This window comes from Canis lupus, chromosome 12 (assembly GCF_003254725.2).
Source record: "Canis lupus dingo isolate Sandy chromosome 12, ASM325472v2, whole genome shotgun sequence".
Taxonomy (NCBI): Eukaryota; Metazoa; Chordata; class Mammalia; order Carnivora; family Canidae; genus Canis; species Canis lupus.
The window spans coordinates 2,942,810-2,961,659 of NC_064254.1; the positions used below are offsets into that span (position 1 = coordinate 2,942,810).

At 53.0% G+C, this 18,850-nt stretch overlaps 2 protein-coding genes and 1 long non-coding RNA gene across 15 annotated transcripts in view; 2 read left to right on the plus strand and 1 right to left on the minus strand.

Moving 5' to 3' along the window:
• SYNGAP1 (synaptic Ras GTPase activating protein 1) overlaps positions 1–12,874 on the plus strand; it is a 33,602-nt gene extending 20,728 nt beyond the window's left edge. For 4 of the 12 annotated variants that reach the window (XM_049092003.1, XM_049092002.1, XM_049092001.1 and 1 more), the window contains exons 9-17: positions 541–777; positions 924–1,125; positions 1,334–1,512; positions 2,166–2,207; positions 2,599–3,673; positions 4,079–4,252; positions 5,928–6,139; positions 7,249–7,341; positions 10,939–12,874. In XM_049092003.1, coding sequence (XP_048947960.1) covers positions 541–777; positions 924–1,125; positions 1,334–1,512; positions 2,166–2,207; positions 2,599–3,673; positions 4,079–4,252; positions 5,928–6,139; positions 7,249–7,341; positions 10,939–11,086 — 2,362 coding nt within the window. In that variant the 3' untranslated portion in view covers positions 11,087–12,874. Of the gene's footprint in view, positions 1–540; positions 778–923; positions 1,126–1,333; positions 1,513–2,165; positions 2,208–2,598; positions 3,674–4,078; positions 4,253–5,927; positions 6,140–7,235; positions 7,342–8,149; positions 8,228–10,938 lie in introns of all 12 variants that reach the window. The other 8 variants (XM_025418423.3, XM_025418426.3, XR_003124617.3 and 5 more) reach the window with 7 other exon arrangements.
• LOC112641416 (uncharacterized) lies at positions 4,481–13,594 on the minus strand. Of its 2 annotated transcripts, XR_003124621.3 has the most exons (4): positions 13,371–13,594; positions 6,758–6,897; positions 5,833–6,151; positions 4,481–5,269 (listed from the first exon to the last, which is right to left on the minus strand). It is a non-coding gene; the product is annotated as an uncharacterized LOC112641416 (long non-coding RNA). The 2 variants fall into 2 exon arrangements; XR_003124620.3 differs by having other exon boundaries at positions 4,481–6,151.
• An 87-nt stretch (positions 13,595–13,681) lies between these two features.
• Positions 13,682–16,547, plus strand: ZBTB9 (zinc finger and BTB domain containing 9). Its single transcript, XM_025418444.3, is given in 3 exon segments — positions 13,682–13,919; positions 14,091–15,524; positions 15,526–16,547. Coding segments are annotated over 2 exon segments (1,386 nt in total). The 5' UTR covers positions 13,682–13,919; positions 14,091–14,171; the 3' UTR covers positions 15,559–16,547.
• The last annotated feature ends 2,303 nt before the right edge of the window (positions 16,548–18,850 follow it).

Genomic DNA, 18,850 nt, shown 5'->3' on the forward strand with positions numbered 1-18,850 from the left:
CTTTACACTACCGGAGTCAGAGTTTAAGGTGTCAGTGGGACACTCAAGTGGAACAGGGAGGTGGGGGAGTGAGCTCTGAGCCACTGCAGGGAGTGGGGGTCACGCAGGGGCACCTCCATCCCCATTGCCCTGGAATCCAGAAGAGTTGGGGGGTCCGAGCTCCCTGTACCTCAAGTGACCCTCCATCTCTCTCCCATCTCTGTCTCTCCCTGGTGTCTGTTTTTCTTCTCCTCCTCTCCTTGTCTCTCTCATACATCCTCCGTCTCTCCCCTGCATGTCTCTCTCCCCTCACCTTCTCTCCCCCTCCATTTCTCTCTCCCTGATCTGTCTGTTCCCTCTGCCATAGGCCTCTTCTTCCAGTAGCCTCCCGTCTTCCTGCTGCAGACCCCCCCTCCCTGTCTCTCCCCCACTCTGTTTCCACACCCTCACCTCCTACCACCCCCCTCAGCATGTTCCCTGGAAGCTGAGGGTCTCTGGGGCTCAGTCCTGGTCTCTCTCTTTCTTTCTCTCTCTCTCTGTCTCCCCCTCCCTTCCCCTCAGCGTGTTCCCGAGGGAGCTGAAGGAGGTGTTTGCATCTTGGCGACTGCGCTGCGCAGAGCGGGGCCGGGAGGACATCGCTGACAGGCTAATCAGCGCCTCGCTCTTCTTGCGCTTCCTCTGCCCAGCCATTATGTCGCCCAGTCTCTTTGGGCTTATGCAGGAGTACCCAGATGAGCAGACCTCACGAACCCTAACCCTCATCGCCAAGGTCATCCAAAACCTGGCCAACTTTTCAAAGTGAGGGAAGCCTCAGGTGGGGGTAGGGTGGGGATGGAGGTGGCAGGAAGGGTCTCCCAAGTCCCCAGAGACCCTGAGACAGGCGGGTGTGAGGCCTGTGCGCGCGCGTGTGCGTAACACCTCTACCTTCTGGATGCCTTGGCCAGGTTTACCTCAAAAGAGGACTTTCTGGGCTTCATGAATGAGTTTCTGGAGCTGGAGTGGGGTTCCATGCAGCAGTTCCTGTACGAGATCTCCAACCTAGACACGCTAACTAACAGCAGTAGCTTTGAAGGTTACATCGACTTGGGCCGAGAGCTCTCCACACTCCACGCCCTACTCTGGGAGGTGCTGCCCCAGCTCAGTAAGGTCAGCAGATGCCCCCCTGCCCCTTCCCCAGATGTCTCCAGAGGCTCCCATGGCCTGAGAGACCACTCCCTGCACAGTGCTTTCTCTCCTCCCTGTCCCCAAAATGTGTCTCCACTGCTCCCCCAGCTTGGACACCCTTCCTCCACTCCCTCTGGCGCTCTCTTCGAGCTGGGCGCTCAGCCCTCAGGTAACAGCCTCACCCTTCCAGGAAGCCCTCCTGAAGCTGGGCCCACTGCCCCGGCTCCTCAACGACATCAGCACAGCTCTGAGGAACCCCAACATCCAAAGGCAGCCAAGTCGTCAGAGTGAGCGGCCTCGGCCCCAGCCTGTGGTGCTGCGGGGCCCATCAGCAGAGATGCAGGGCTACATGATGCGGGACCTCAACAGGTGAGTACCTGGGGCTCCCCGCACCTGTGCCCTAAGGGCCTCTACTTTTCTCTTCCGGATACGCTTCCCTGGGCCCCCGTGCATCTCTCTAGGGCTTGAGAGGAAGGAAAAAGAGGCAGGCTCTCAGAGAAAATGGTAAGGAGACAGGTAGAGTCAGCGGTTAGTCTGAGAGCCCATTAGGGCCAGAGAGAGCAAGAATCTCAGAGCCCCAGGAAGAGTGCGGAGGCTCCTCCGGCTCCAGCTTGCTATGAGCCTGGGGTTCCTCTCAGTCCCTCTGCCTCTGTGCCTGTCCCAGAGCTGAGGTTCAGCCAGCCACGTGGGGTCAGCCATGTGGTAACAAAACGTTGAACTAGTTGTACTAGTTGGTAAATAAGCACTGGCCCAGCCACCCACCAGAACTGAACAGGCCTCAATCCAGCAATTGAGAAGTAGCATACACACCCTAGCAGGACCTCCTAAGCCCCAACATCTGTTCCAATGCAGTGGCCTCAACTGCTGCTTGTTCTGCTGACCGCCCCACTTGTTCCTCCAGCCTAGTCTCCCTCCACAATGCCATCCCCATTCCACCATTCCCACCTCTCCTTCCATGCGTCCACACCTTCCACCCACCTCCTTCTCTGTCTGTGCTTGCCCCTCTTCCCATCTCTCTCCAGCTCCATCGACCTTCAGTCCTTCATGGCTCGAGGCCTCAACAGGTGAGGGGCTCTCCCCTCCCCCCGGCCCCCTCTCCTCTCCTGTCTGCTCCCCCTCCCCCTCCAGTGGCCTTCACTCTCCTCTCCTCTTCTCTTCCATGCACCCTCATTTCCTCCATACTTGCCCAGACCCACCCCTCATCCCTCTTCTCGGTGCCCACACCTTCCCTCCTCAAGGCCTTGCTCCCTTCCCAGAGGGGCCTTTCCTTCCTCCTTCCCACGTGTCACCTCCCGTGCTCCCTTCCAGCCCTCTCTAGAGCTGCCACCACCAGCTCTCCACCCTTCCCTGCGGGTCCCACTCCTCACCCCAAGGCCTGTGCCAGACCACAGCAGGCTCGATTGCCGGCAGCGTCGGCCTCACCTCCTGTTCCTCTGCCCCTTTCCCTTCCCGCAGCTCTATGGACATGGCTCGCCTCCCTTCCCCAACCAAGGAAAAGCCACCCCCACCACCCCCTGGTGGGGGTAAAGACCTGTTCTATGTGAGCCGTCCACCCCTGGCCCGTTCCTCGCCAGCATACTGCACAAGCAGCTCAGATATCACGGAGCCGGAGCAAAAGATGCTGAGCGTCAACAAGAGTGTCTCCATGCTGGATTTGCAGGGTGATGGGCCCGGTGGTCGCCTCAACAGCAGCAGTGTATCCAACCTGGCGGCTGTTGGGGACCTGCTGCACTCGAGCCAGGCTTCCCTGACCGCGGCCTTGGGGCTGCGGCCTGCGCCTGCTGGACGCCTCTCCCAGGGGAGTGGCTCGTCCATTACAGCGGCTGGCATGCGTCTCAGCCAGATGGGTGTCACCACGGACGGTGTCCCTGCCCAGCAACTGCGCATCCCTCTCTCCTTCCAGAACCCTCTCTTCCACATGGCTGCTGATGGGCCAGGCCCCCCAGGGGGTCACGGAGGGGGTGGTGGTCATGGTCCACCTTCCTCCCATCACCACCATCACCATCATCACCACCACCGAGGTGGAGAGCCCCCCGGGGACACCTTTGCCCCGTTCCATGGCTATAGCAAGAGCGAGGACCTCTCCTCAGGGGTCCCCAAGCCCCCCGCTGCTTCCATCCTTCACAGCCACAGCTACAGTGATGAGTTTGGACCCTCTGGCACTGACTTCACCCGTCGGCAGCTCTCACTCCAGGACAACCTGCAGCACATGCTGTCCCCTCCCCAGATTACCATTGGTCCCCAGAGGCCTGCCCCCTCAGGGCCCGGAGGTGGGAGCAGCGGTGGGGGCAGTGGTGGGGGTGGCGGAGGCCAACCGCCTCCATTGCAGAGGGGCAAGTCTCAGCAGTTGACAGTCAGCGCTGCCCAGAAACCCCGGCCATCCAGTGGGAATCTGTTGCAGTCACCGGAGCCAAGTTATGGCCCTGCCCGTCCACGGCAACAAAGCCTCAGCAAAGAGGGCAGCATTGGGGGCAGCGGGGGCAGCGGTGGCGGAGGGGGTGGGGGGCTCAAGCCCTCCATCACCAAGCAGGTACGTGAGGGTGGGAAGAAGGACGGATGGGTGAGGAACAGGGAGGGTGGAAGGAAATGGCTTTGTGGAAGTGGGGGCAGAATAGAGTCTGGCATCTGAAATCATACTTTTCTCACATCCTCTCATTCATTAAAGAAATTGTATACAGAGTCCCTGCTAGGTGCCATGTCCTGTTCTAGGCACTGTGGGTTTGACACTGAGTGCCACACACACCCTGCCCTCATGAAGCTCACCTCTCCAGAGGGGAGACATGATATGTAATTAAATAGCATTCACAAGGAGATTGAGACTAGAGCAGGGGAATGAGATGGGAATGGTCACCTTCTTTAGCAGTGCTCTCTCCTAAATGCACCCTACCTTTTCCCACCTTTCCTCTCTCTTCACTTCCACCTTGCCCCATCCCAGCATTCTCAGGCACCATCCACACTGAACCCCACAATGCCAGCCTCTGAGCGGACAGTGGCCTGGGTCTCTAACATGCCTCACCTGTCAGCTGACATCGAGAGTGCCCACATCGAGCGAGAGGAGTACAAGCTCAAGGAGTACTCTAAGTCGATGGATGAGAGCCGGCTGGATAGGGTACGCTGGGCCCCTCATCTTCCCATTACCCACAGGGGCAACCTCTAGATGCTTCTCAGGGAAGGACCCAGGGGTCAAGTAGTTACAGTGGAAAGAAGAGACAAAGACCTGATCTCCTTTCTTAAGAAGTGTCCAGTCTATTAGGGGACACTGGGTACACAGTCTGTCGGAAAGCCAACTTCCAACTTTATTTTGTGGCTTATACACATCATAGACTGCGGAGAAACGTTTTATGTTAAAGCTTATTTCCATTTTATTTCCATGTTCTTCCCCAGGGAGAACAGAAGCCCCGATTCCTATGACTACTCAGGAAAGGGACAGCTAGCTACTCTGCCAGCAGTGTGAGCTGATAAATTGGGTGGGGGGCCAGAGGGCTGCAGTTGTACTACAGACCATGTCCAGCTTACCCAGGCATTGTTCCACCAGCACAGATGATAGAGGGTTGGTGTTGGAAAGTGGTATATGTTGGCCCACGTGTGGAAAGACCAGATCCTCAGCTGGTGGTGGCCTAGAGCAAAAGACAGCAAGAGCTCAGGGCACACACACATAGCTCAGCAGTGCTCCTTGGAGAGGCTGTTGCTCCAAGGGCTCTGAAGAAGAGGGTGGCTGTAGGATTAGGTTAACGTAAAGACTGTACGACTCCAACTCGGGGAAGCAGAGAGAGGTTTCTTGGGAGCTGTGGTTTTTGAGCAGAGGAAAATGTTGGGACTGTCTAGATGGACTTGGTATAGCAAGTCCCATGAGAGAATTAAGCCCTAATGCCCAAGGTAGCCACCTTTGGTAATAAATGACATCTCTCCTTTGCTTCCAGAGTGGGGTTGGTTCTGTATGTATCATCTTTGGAGAATGAGAAAATACTCTCAAGTCGTTTTTTCTGTACTATGACTTGGATGAGATATTTTTGTTGAGGAAGGCTCTAGAACAGTACCATCCAGTAGAGTTTTCTGCAGTAATGAGAAACGTTCTATGATCTGCATCGTCCGTATGGCAGTCACCAGCCTCATGTGGTTGATGCAGCTGAGGAAGGAAATTTTATTTTATTTACGTTTTAAATAGCCACACATGGCTAGTGTCTACTGTATTGGATAGCACCACAGCTCTAGACTCTAGAGCCAGTAGGGCAGATAAAATGACTCCTCTGTGCCCTTCGAGCCCCAGAATTCCAGAATCATTATCAACAGAGGCAGTCTTAGATTCTCAGCCTGGAGTTGTTTAAAGCCCAGACCTGGAACCCCACATAGCCTCTCCTTATCCAGTGTCTTTTCTTCCTGGGTCTCCCCACCCTCCCCATGTGCTCTGGTTGGACTGAGGAGTCACCTTAAGCTTTCATTTCTAGGTAGGATCACTCAAGGTGAGTGGGAGGGGAGTCTGTATATGTTTGTGTGTGGGTCCTTGTGTGTCCAGATTTACATGTGCGGGCAGGTATATACTGCTCAGGGCATGGGAGCATATGATCTTGGTCCATTTTAAAGGAGCCTTAGGTAGCTCCATAGAAGGGTCTTCTCAAAAGCCACCATGTCTGGTATAATCAGCAGGCAGGGAAAGGACTGCAGAAGGCACCTGGGTTATCTGTCCCTTACCATGCAGTGGCTGCTTGGTAGGCAAGAATGGAGACGGGGTGGTGGGTCAGGGTGAGGCGCCCCTCACAGTGCGGGGTCGTTTGCCCGGCGGGCAGGTGAAGGAGTATGAGGAGGAGATCCATTCACTGAAGGAGCGACTACACATGTCCAACCGGAAGCTAGAAGAGTATGAGCGGAGGCTGCTGTCCCAGGAGGAGCAGACCAGCAAAATCTTGATGCAGTATCAGGCCCGACTGGAGCAGAGCGAAAAGAGGCTAAGGCAGCAACAGGTGGAGAAGGATTCGCAGATCAAGAGCATCATTGGCAGGTGAGGGGCGGCCTGGGGAGGGGTCACAAGGGAGAGCCTGAGGCTGAGGAGAGCCAGCAAGTTCCCCCTCTAGCCTTCAGCCCCAAACTCAGGACACCATGAGGAAAGCCCACCACCTGCTCCCAGAGATTGCCACTCACTACCAATCACCAAATGGGGAGAAACTTCTCGCTCAGGGCATAAATGAACCCTGATCTCTCTCCCGATAGAGTAACTTCTTAAATTCTTGGACTCCCCACTGGTTAGTCTCAATCCAGCCTGTGATGTTCTCCCCAAATCTAAGCAGAGACCTCTAGCCAGAGTAGCCCCTAGCCATTCCTATCCTGGGTAGCCCCTCCCTCCAGCCCTGAAAAGATGTTCTCTTAGAAACTGAATGACCAAAAAAAAAAAAAAAAGTAAAAGAAACCGAATGACCCTTCTGTTAGCATATGCACATTTTCAACTGCTCTGCCAAGGCCTGGCTTCCAAAGAAGGTATCTCAGCAAGGCGGTCAGCTTATCCTGAGAAGTGGTGGGACTCCAGGCTGGACTCTAACTAGAGCCAGTCCCATTTTGATCCACTCTGAATGTAGTTTGGATTAAGATTAATTAGAAGAAAAAGGCTTGACTTGAAACTTACTTTGAAACCCTGTTGTAATTGACATCCTTGATGGGAAATCGTTTTGAGAATCTTCATCAAAGGCACGGAGGTGCTGGGAATGATGATTGTAGAGACCCCTCTTGGTCTTGGGGTATCCCAGGGGTGGCACTGGTGGTGTCCTAGGTTCAGTGAGATGGAATGGGAGATGTAGAAGTGAGGCCTTCAGCCACAGAGGGGCTGTGGGAGGGCACTGTCCTGAATGGGAGGGTGGAGGGCCAAGGGGGCATCTGGGTGATAGAGGTCTTTGAATCCCAGAAAGCTGTCCTTAGCAGGGAGATGTGAGGGTCCCTGAGGGGAAGGTTAGTATAGGGAGTCTTTGGGTCATAACAATAGAAGGATTCTGAGGGCAGAGGAGAAGGACGCCTGAGGCTTTTCCAGAGAGCTGCAGGGGCTCCCCCAGGATCAGGAGTTCCACTGGCAGGCTCCGAGCCCGTGCCCGCCACTAACCCCACTGAAGCCCGTCCCTTCAGGCTGATGCTGGTGGAGGAGGAGCTGCGCCGGGACCACCCCGCCATGCCTGAGCCGCTGCCTGAACCCAAGAAGAGGCTGCTCGACGCTCAGGTGGAAATTACAATGTCATTTATCTTCTCCGTGTCCCATCCCCATCCATCCCACTGTCCTTTGTGCACTCACTGCACCAGCCACCCAGCCCCATTGCCATCTGTCTCCCACTGTCCTCCATTTGTCCACTGGCTGCTCCTGGCAGCACCCCCAGTGACCCCATCTTCATCCCATCGTCTATGCCTTTGTCACTCCTAGCAGTGTTAGCCCCACCCCTGTGCCTTTCTACTCTGTCTTTCCCACTCCTGTCTGGGTCTTGGAGCATCCAGCAGAACCTCAGTCTCTTTGCCCCCAGATCCCACCCAGTTCCTGGCACCCCTGCCCCATCTGTGCCTGTTCCTGTTCACACAGGGAATTCAGCCTCCTCTGAGCTCTTCTTGGGCTACAGGGGCTAGAGGCTGTAGTTTGCTAGAAGAGAGCACAGGGCAGTACGAGTTCTAGCTTCCCAGGTTCTAAATGGCCCCCATCACCTCTTGCCTCCTCAATTTTCCTATCTCCTGGATAGCTCCCGAATAGCTTCCTCCTCTGACTCTTCAGCTCTTGAAAGCCCCCCCCCACCCCCACCCTGTAAGCTTGCCTTCCCTCAGTATTTAACCCCAGTGAAGGCCTCTGGTCCTTAAACCTGTCCAGCTCTCCAGCGCCCTCTGTCCTCAGCCAGCTTTTAGAACTTCTATCCTGCACCCTTGCCCCTTGCTCTCCCCAATTCTACTTTCCCACCCATGCTGCTCCTTCCTCTGCTCTGACCGCCAGGCTTCCCCACCACTACTGCCAAGGCTCCTGACCCCATGACCCCACTCTCTCCCCCTGCAGCTCCTCATCAGGTAATTCTCCTGGTTCCTTTGACCACGGGCGGAGGACACAGGGGGAGGTGACTCCGGACCACTGCAGGTTGGTCATGAAGCCCACTCCCCTCTGACTCTCTGGAGCCTTTCCCCACCCCACCCCTCACTGCTGCCCTCCACATACCCTACCCTCCTGACACCTCCTGCACAGACCCATCTCCCAAACCACTGCCCAGAGAGAGCACTTCTTGCTGCTCCGGGAACTGTTCAGGGACACCTTGCCAACACCAAGCATTTTACCTGGGACACGCCCAGCACATCCCCACATCTCTCTTTGACAAAACCCACCGCCCAGCCTCCTCTCAATCCTCTGCCTGTGCCTCTCCAGTGTATGTCTGTCACCCCCCATTTCACCAGAGCGTCCTTGGGAGTTTGGGACGTTGGGAGTGGGGCTTGTTAAGGGGTGGCAGTGATGACGGGTTGGGGGACCCTGGCTAAAGGGGCTATGCTGACTGCAGCAGGTAAGTGGGAGTTTCCTCTTCTTTCCCTAATCTCAGTTCTCCACCCCTCCTCCCACTCCTCACCTGTTTCTCTCTTCCTCCTCCCTTATATTGGTGAGATCGAAGGCATCTTTAGCTCTTATTGGGCCCCACTGGGTAGGAACTAGGAATGGGGAGCTAACTCAGGAAGACTTTGGGGGAGGGAGGCTGGAAAGAATGCTTTTCATGATGGCAGGACACTAGGCAGGGTGAGTGGAACAAGGAACAAAAAAAGGAGCCTCGGCAGATGTCAGGACGCAGACCAGCCCATGTGGCGTGGGAGTTGGAAGTGGGGTGAGCCGTCTTCCTAGATAAGATCATGGGCTCAGTAGCCATGTGGATTCCGAGGCAGAGATGCCAGGAACAGCATGTTAAATAAACTCTGTTCTTCTCAGCGGAGCTCACTCCTCCTCTCCCGCCACCCAGTGGCCTTGCAGGATGCAGTCCTACCTACAAACCAGTAAATGGGAACCTGTCAGCCACTGACATCATTTCTGAGGGGCTTTCTTTCTGTGGGATTGATCTGCAGTGGGCAGTGGCTCCTCACACTGTAATTTTAACACTCTGCCTGCCCAGCCTCTTTGTCAAAGTAGTTCGTGATCTGTAAACAGATGCTAAAAGGCACCAGGGGACCTCACCATTTAAAGGACTCCTGCAGTGAATTCTTTTGTAAAATGAATAATGGCACCCTAATTTATCTACGTTCTAAATTTGGGTCCATGGGGGAGTAGGGGGCATGCCTATGTTCTGTTGCCAGCAGACAAGCAGAGAGAAGGGAATCTGAGGTTTCCTTCCCTTGCTGTCCTGCCATACTCAGGATCCCCTACCATACATAATTTCCTCTCTCGCTGACTTGGGAGAAGTGTGTGAGATGCTCAGCAAGCTAAGAGGGTGGCTTTGCTTAAGGCTGGGGTTTCAGTGACCTGAGAGGTGGGTTCTTTGATTTGGAAGGGAGAGCTGATCTCGAGGCCTCTACTTAGAATATTTTTGTATCCTACAGAGATATGGTTACATGTAATGGGCCTAAATGCCCCATGGCCCGGGAAATAATCTGGACACTTTCTAAATCACTTTTAAGCACTGGTCCCTCTGCAATGTAACCGTTCGCTTAAAAGTTAATTTTGTGCCTGTATCTTAAATAAAAGGCAAGTGAGTGACCAGAAGTGTCATACAGGAGTACCACAGTGTGGTTCCTCTCCCAGCATAGGAACAGAAACCAGATGTGAGGGCAGGAGGCAGGAGGCAGGAGCTGGTCCAGGGGTGGGAGTAGGGTCTGCTACCCCTCTCCCTCTAACTGGGATCCCAGGGAGAGGGATTGAAAGGAACATGGAGGTGGAAAGGAATGAAGCAGTTTTGCTTCCTGGGGACACAGGGATGGGGGCACGCTGTGCCTCTGCAGACACTCCTAGTCATTTCTGCCCAGAGAGAGGCAGCCCTCCCACATTTTTTACCATCCCCCATCACTTCCTCCAATCCCTTGCCTTCCCCCCTCCCCCCCACCACCCCAGTACAGTTAAACCTCTCTAACTTGGACTGGTATATTGGAGAAGATGACTGCTCTGAACAAATGACAAAACTGAATGGCAGTGTCTATTTAATGAAATGTATGTCTTCAAAATACATACAGTAAGTGGGGCTCAATGAACAAGGCTTTTCCACTCGAGGTCCTCAGGGAGCATGCGTTAATGAATAGATAGATTCAAAAGCCTGTTAGCTGGTACCCTCCTACAGACACGTTTCTACTGTTAATTTGCTTAGCACACCCTTTCTTCAGAGCTAAAGGAAAACTCAAGCCCAGTTTTTGTTCAGATTATGAAAAAAGTCCAAATCCGCAGGGGTTTGGATTAATGAGGTTTTGCTGTACTGCCTCCCCTTGTTCCCTCAACACAAAGTTCCTACCTCGGATTGGGGGTGGGCTGGGAGGGGGTTCCATCTAAGAAGAGGAGGGAGGCTGGGTAGGGGAAGATCCAAGGGGTTAGGTTGGGGTGAGGTAGGAACTTGTTTCATTTGAACTGGTTTCCTGGTATGACTCCCTGGGTTGAAGGCCTGTTAGGAGTCGGGGGTGAGATTCTCTTCTCCCTGATCCCAGAAGATGTAACTTCCTCTGCAGGTGAGAAACAAAATAGGAGGATGGGGTGAGGGGTTGTCCTGGGGGCAGGGAGGGAGACACGGTTTATGGAGTGGGTTGGCTACTGGGGGGGCACAGCTCGGGGAGCTGGCACCCAGGCTCCCGCGAAGCGTCTCAATAAGTCCGCGCTCTCCTCTTTGGTGTCTTGCAGGAGAGGCAGCTTCCCCCCTTGGGTCCAACAAACCCGCGTGTGACGCTGGCCCCACCTTGGAACGGCCTGGCCCCCCCAGCACCGCCCCCCCCACCCCGGCTGCAGATCACTGAGAACGGCGAGTTCCGAAACACCGCAGACCACTAGCCCACCCAGCATCACAGACCTCCTCCTCCCTCCCCATGCACCCTGCCCTGGAACAGCACCCACCACCAGGACTGGATGTTGCCAAGGGACAGTGGGATTGCCTCCCTGAATGCCTCCTTGGGGGGCACCAATCCCCCACCCCCACTGCACCATTTCCAGCGGGGAAGAGTGGGGACCCTTAGCTGCCCCTTTTCCTTCCTGTTGGAGTGCTGCCCCCTGTGACCCCCAGGGACCCTTGCCCCAGGACACCACCTACCCCACACAGACCCCTTCAGTCCGGGGTGCTATCCCCATCCTCTGCCTCATCGTTCCCCTGAGCACTGGGGGACAGACCCTCACCCCCACCCTGGGGGTGTGGCACCTCCAAACTTTCAACTTCAGGGTGATTTTTTAGCAGTAACCAGAGCTGACAATCTAATTCCCCTCCACCGCCCCATTTTGGCCTCCCCTGTCCCCCTTGTAATGGGGAGGGGACCCCGGGTGAGGGGGCCCTATTACCCCTTGATTTCTCAGGAGCGTCTGGGGGGGCTCAGCACGCACAAACTCCTTCTCTTCCTACTACTCTTAAATTTACTCCCTCCCCACCCAGAACCCAGATGGGGTGGAGGGGCCACCGGGGCAGGGAGGGGGCGGCAAGGGGGGAATGGGAGTTGTCTCCCCTTCCTCCCACACCTGATCTGCTCTTGGCTGGTCCCAGAGCGGGGTGAGGGGGCTTATGCCCCCCCCTCCCCCAGTGTGTTGGGTGGGGTGGAATTGAGGTTAGGGTGAGGGGTTAGGGTCTAGGAGGGTGTGTATGTTAGGGAGGACAGACTAGGTGATCTGCCCTACCCGGACACACACAGCCCTCCTTGCCCCTCCCCTCTCTCTTCTTGGTCTCTACTCCCAGGGGGAGGGGGGAACTTACTCTAGGAAAAGCCATGTCTCTCTCCCCCAGGGTGGGGGGACCTGTGTTGGAGGAGGGGTGTTGGGGGCCCCCTTCCATGACTCTGTCCCCCCCGGGGGAGGTAGGACAGGGCTGGGCTTCCCTCTCATCCTCCCCCCTCCCCAATCTCCCTCCACCTCCCTCCCTCCCGCCAGCTCCACAATTTTTCGGTGTTTCTCTGTACATAGCTCTCTGGCGGGATAGGGGAGGTAGGATGGATGGGGTTTAGGGTGGGTAGGTCATGGGAGGGGAGAAGCCCCTCCTTGGCACCCCCTCTTCCCTGACTGCTATCCCCTACCCAGCCCTGCCCCCTCATCCTTTCTTGCGTTTGGTATTGAGACTCTTTCCAGACTTCACCCTTCTTTCTTTTGTATGAACAGTTCTCCTTCAGACCCATCCCCCTACACACATACACCCAGCCGGGGCCAAATTTATACTTATATAAAAGTTGTAAATATGTGAAATTTTATCCCTGTGCCCTTTCCCTACTTTCCCAACCCCAGACCCTCCCCCTGGACCTCCTTTCCTCCTCTCTTTGGCTGTTGTAATTATCTGGGGTTTGTACTGTACATATTTGGGGGTGTGTGTGTGTGGGCTGGGGGCAACCCCTCTGTATAGAGCTTCCTGGCCCCCTCCCTCCCCCAGGCTTCCCTCCCCCTCCACCACCCTAAAGGTAGGAAGATGCTCTTCCTACTTGTTTTATTTTGTTTTCTCGTTCTCCCTCCCCACCTTGTCCCACCCCACTCCCAGCCTTCTCTGTCCTCCACCACTATCCCTTTTTCTCCACTCCCAGCCCCATTTCCTTTTTTTCTGGAGTGTGTGGTGAAACAGAAAAATCATGTTTAATAAACGGAGATTGTTCTTTTTTCGCTGTGCTGACTTTCCTAAGCTGGGACATTCAGACGTATCACCCTATTCAGTAGGGTGATAGGATCTGCTTTTTGAGAGGAAGCTGGCAGCCTGGGAGAAACCATATCCCTGCATGATGCCACAGTCTCCTCCAGAATAGCACTCTCCCACCCGGCCATAAGATGTATTCTGTTTCTGAGCAGGGGTTGTGACCTGGCTAAGCTTACCCAATCCAGCTCTCCCCTCTCCACTGCCCCACTTAACCCTATGAGTAGAGAGGCCAGGGAGCAGGAACACTATCTGACAAGGAATTCCAAGTATATATATCTACACACACTCACAACTATATTTAGTAATTACCTAGAAATAAGGTTGATTTAATGGCTGGTTAAAATGCTCCCGTACGGAATGGAGCAAAGAACTTGGTCCCTGAACAAATCTGAGTTGCAATCCCAGGCCGGTCACTTGCCAGCCTCCGTTTCCTCCGAGGAAACTGAGCAGAGCAACACCTACCTTGTAGGGCTGGGGGAGGGTACAAGGTGATGTGGACGATGCCTGGCCCACACAATAGTTCATCTCGCCTTCTCAGCACTTAGAAGGGAGCGGGCGCTACGTTTAATCATCCGCAGGGCTTAAGGGTCGCCCCCTCCTTCCAGGCTACCATCTCCCGAGGCCCAGCTCAGATTCCTCCGGGCGTCAGACACCTCCCGCCGGCACCGCCTTCTCGCCCGCGCAGCCAATCAACGCGAGGCTCGTAGCCCTCCGCCCTCCGATTGGCTGGGGCTCTGGCACCGCCCCCCGCACCTGGCGTTGGCGTCCGGCGCGAAGGCGGTGGCTTCCGGCCCGGGACTGAGCGGTGGCTGCCTGGGCGCCCCGGCCCGGTGCCGCCGGTGTAGCCGCGGGGGCGTGGCGGCGGGAAGGGCCTCCCGGCTGGCTGGTGCGGCTCCCCGGGAGCCGGCCCTCTGGGCGCCGTGAGCAGGAGCCGTCCGGGGCCGGCGAGGCCAGGCCGGGGCTGGAAGGATCTCCTCGTCTTCCTCCGCAGGCCCTGGAAGTGAAACCCCGGTTGGTCTTTTGTTGTGGTGTTTTAGTTTTTCTTTTCTTGGTGGGGGAGTGTGCGGGCCTGATCTGCGGGAACCACCACTCACTGGAAAGTTTCCACTTTGCCGGGTTGGGGAGGCGGGTGTTGTTGCCCTTACCCAGAGCTTCTGTGACCCGCGTGCCTTTCCTCCGCAGCCTTCGTCCCGCGGGGGTGCGCCCCCAGCCCCTCATCTCCAGTGTTCCGCCCTCTGGGATTTCTCTCTCTGAGGAGGCCATATGGATCTCTCGACGCCTTTGCCCCCCGTACCCTGCTCCCCGACCCGCAACCCAGCCCCACGGACAATCCAGATCGAGTTCCCACAGCATAGCTCGGTGCTGCTGGAAGCCCTGAACCGCCACAGGCTAGAGGGAAAGTTCTGTGATGTGTCCCTGTTGGTGCAGGGCCGGGAACTTAGAGCTCACAAGGCAGTGTTGGCTGCTGCCTCTCCCTACTTCCACGACAGACTTCTGCTGGGGGATGCGCCACGTCTCACTCTACCCAGCGTCATTGAAGCCGATGCCTTCGAGGGGCTGCTCCAGCTCATTTATTCAGGACGCCTCCGTCTGCCTCTGGATGCTCTGCCTGCCCACCTCCTTGTGGCCAGTGGCCTCCAGATGTGGCAAGTAGTAGATCAGTGCTCAGAGATTCTTAGAGAACTAGAAATCTCAGGTGGAATTTCAACCTGTGGGGCGACGTCTTACCACACTCTTCTTTCAACCACATCCTCTCCAGGAGGCTGGTGCATTCGCTCTTCCTCTTTCCAGGCCCCAGTGCAGTCTTCCTCCACCTCTAGGGAGAACTCTGTTTTAGGGGAGGGGAGTGAACTGGGAGATGTGTTACAGATTAAAGTTGAGGAAGAAGAGGAGGAGGACCAGGGGTCAGCAGCCCCTTCTCAGACACCTCAGCCTCAGAGGGTATCAGGAGGGTTTCCCTGCCCTCATGGATCCCACCCACTGCCTGTATCCACTACATATTGTAGGGTTCCTTGCGAGAGTGCCCCACTTGAGCCTCCTGCCCTTCATACTGCACCACCCCCCAAAGTCTTCTACATTAAGCAGGAACCCTCTGAGCCTGAAGAAGAGATACCAGGGGGTGGAACTCAGTCTGGAGGAGCAAAGGAGGAGACCAAAGTGTTTTCTGGAGGGGACACCAAAGGGAATGGAGAACTAGGGTTCTTGTTACCCTTAGGAGCAGGGGCAACATATGGAGGAGGAGGAGGTCCATCCTGGAAACCAGTTGATCTTCATGGGAATGAAATCTTGTCAGGGGGTGGGTGGCCTGGAGGGGGAGGACAGGCTGTGCATGGGCCTGTGAAGTTAGGAGGTATACCCCCTGAAGATGGAAAACGCTTTGGTTGCTTGTGTGGAAAGCGGTTTGCAGTGAAGCCAAAGCGTGACAGGCATATCATGCTGACCTTCAGCCTTCGGCCCTTTAGCTGTGGCATCTGCAATAAGCGCTTCAAGCTGAAGCACCATCTGACAGAGCATATGAAGACTCATGCTGGAGCCCTGCATGCCTGCCCCCATTGTGGCCGTCGGTTTCGGGTACATGCCTGTTTCCTTCGCCATCGGGACCTATGCAAAGGCCAAGGGCTGGGCCACTGCTCACTGGACTTACAACTGACTGCCAAGGGCATACACGAACTTCTAGGATAAGAGAGCCACTGCTGCTGATGGATACTTTTTCATCACCACCATCACACCCTGCTCCTGGATCTTGTAATCATGCCAAGAAAATAGATATATTCCAGACATCTGGTTCTTAAGTGTGGATGTCAACCTGGCAGATTCTGGGATCTCAGATTTCTTATAACCAAGTTTTTTGCTAACCACCCCATAGGAGGGTGGTTTACAGGGCATATGTAAATTGATCACTTGCCCCATAACAGACCTTTCGTGCAGGAAACCAGATTTCGGATTAGAAGTTTGGTGAGAGAAAAGTTAGAACAAAAGATGTAATGATAAACATTTCACTTGGTCTCCATGAGGTGTTGAAGGAGCTGGTCTCTATTCTAGGGATGTCTGATTCTAGGGTCCAGTAATTCAGAAACCAATTAAGGTCTATGCTCTCCTCTCCCTTGTCATTGCTGAAATGATTTAGGTAGAGTTCTTTTTATGTACTTTCTTTTGTTCGATCTTTCCAGAAGCCTCTCAGATCATAACTCATTCTGCACCTTCCCAACACTTCTTTTATTAACATTGTAGTTGAGCACTTTAACAAATTGAGCGTTCCATGTGTCATTAGAACTCTCTTTTTAATAGAGGATATCCCCTAAATAGCCTGTGCCTCTTGTTTACCTTTGTCCACCACTGATCACCCATATATTGATCACGGTGATTAGAATATGACCAAAGAACTCAGGAGATGGCCACTGACCTAAAATGCTCTCAGGGTAGCACCACTGTTTTTGAACAAGTGGCTGTTGTCAGAGACTGAGACAGCACATACAGGAAAGGCTGAAGAGTAACTGCACAGTAGGACCATACCCCTTATCCATCCCACTTACACATGATAGGCCCTTGTTTGAGAGAGATAGAAGAGTAGATATTGGAATGGGGAGACTGTCACAGGTTACTTAATTTCTTCAAATAAACTTTGCCCTGAAATTTAAACTGACAGTGGATTGGATTGAGTAATTTACGTGGGAGAGACAGCACGAAAGCAGAGTTGCAAAGACTTGGATATGTTACTTATGCAGCAGGGTTATATTGATGAGGGGAAAATGGGATGGTTTCACACTGGTGCAGAGAACACTGTCCTGGACTTCAGTGGGCCAGATTCTAGGCCCTGACTTGCCACTGAATGATCTCAGGTAAGTTACCTTATCTTTCAGAGTGTGAACTGTTTTTGTTTTTGTTTTTGTTTTTGTGGGGTAGTATGCATCTCCTAATTGGTTCTCTGTCGTCTTATTTTTAAAGGGATTGGTTCATATGATCTTTACCTATAATCTTCCCTGACTTCATGTATTACATATAATGTTTGGTGGTTGTATGGTTTGTTCTACAAACATTTAGTGCAATGCAGTATGCTAGACCCTTTTACTCTGACCTCAAAAAGTTCACAGCTACTTTCAAAGCTAGACAAATAATAACACTGTGGTATGATAAGTTCATATTAGTGGGCAGTACAGGCTAATGTAATGGCATAAGTGAAGTCAAGAGAAGGTCTCATACATCAGCAGAGGTTTCACAAAGATCTCTTTATACCAGAGATAATAATATGGGTGGCTGAACATGAGTGAACTTGAAGTTATAACTAGGGCCAAGATTGATAGCTTTCCCCAAAGCATTTTCCTTAAAAGTTGGTATGGGACCCAGAACAGGCTGAAAAATGTGACTTTATGGCTGAGGAGGTGAATTCTAGCTTCTGTAAAGAGCCATGCCATGGTACCATCCTCATGGTTAAGGACTGTGAACATATTGGGAAGGGAGTCAGGGAGAGGGCTACCAAATGCCACCTACCTGTCATTCTTTTGACACATTCAGTAGGTGGCTACAGACATACCTCAGATATTACAGGTTCAGTTCCAGACCACTGCAACAGAGCAAACCAAATGCATTTTTTAGGTTCTCAGTGCATATAAAAGTTATGCTTTTACAGTAACCTAGTAAGTGTGCAGTAGTAGTATTATTTCTTTAAAGAAAATAAAGTATATACCACAGGCACTTGGGTGGCTGATGTGGTTAAGCGTCTGACTCTTGATCTCAGCTCAGATCTTAATCTCAGAGTATGAATTAAAGCCCTACATTGGCCTCCACATGGCATGAAGCCTACTTTAAAAAAAGAATGTGCATACCTTAAAAAATACTTCGTTGCTAAAAATACTAACAATCATCTGAGCTTTTAACAAGTAGTAATCACAGACCACATAACTAATATATTAATAATGAAAAAGTTTGAAGTATTGCAAGATTTACCAAAATGTGACACAGACACAAAGCAAGCAAATAGTGTTGGAAAAATGGTGCCAGTAGACTTGCTGCAAACCTTTAGTTTGTAAAAATAAAAACAAAAAACCCCTGCAATATCTGCAAAGTGCAATAAAGTGGAGCACAATGAAATGGTGTGCCTGTCTATCCATTGAGCAAGATCCTTTGGTTGCAAGCAAGAAAAGCTGGCCTTGACCTTCCCAAAACAGGATCTATGGAAGTATGTGAAATGGCTCCTGAATTGGAAGGAAGGGCTGAAGGACCAGCCTTTGGAAGGATAAGCTTGAGGGGTCCAGGGAGAAGGATTGCTCCTGGGGAATCTTTTCAGGTCATGTTTTGGGATGACAGTCATTCTTATTTCTTTTTTATTTTTTATTTTTTTTTCATTCTTATTTCTTTTGTTACTTAAGTCATTTGAGTGGCTCAGTCAGTTGAGTGTCTGACTCTTGGTTTTGACTCAGGTCATGACTTCAGGTTCGTGAGATCGAGCCCCACATCAGGCTCAGCACAGAGTCTGCTTGGAGTTCTCTTCTTCTGCTTCAGGTCTCGCCTCTGGCCAGAGGACCCTGAATCATATGTTCCATCCATCAAGGCAACAAAGTGGGCATGTAATCCTCAAGGGGAAATTGAAGTCCTGGGATAGAAGAGGGGAATGGGGAATAATGCTAGCCAGCCAGCCCACAGGAACAGAGGTGCACTCCAATCTCCACATGTTGCCCATCTTGGGATCCTTAAAGCCTCAGATATACTCGCCCTCTGAACTTAAGGCAGAATTGCTTCTTTCCTCTCCTTAGTCTCTGTAATACTTTTTTTATTACTGCTGTAAGTCAATTAAAATACCATGTTAGAGTTTTGTTTTTGTTTTGAAGTTATTAGGAATTATACAGAAAACAAATTCCTTAATGAAAGATCTGGATTGATTGAAACTGATTTTTAAAGATTTTATTATTTGAGACAGAGAGATGGAGAGTATAGAGGGAGAGTGT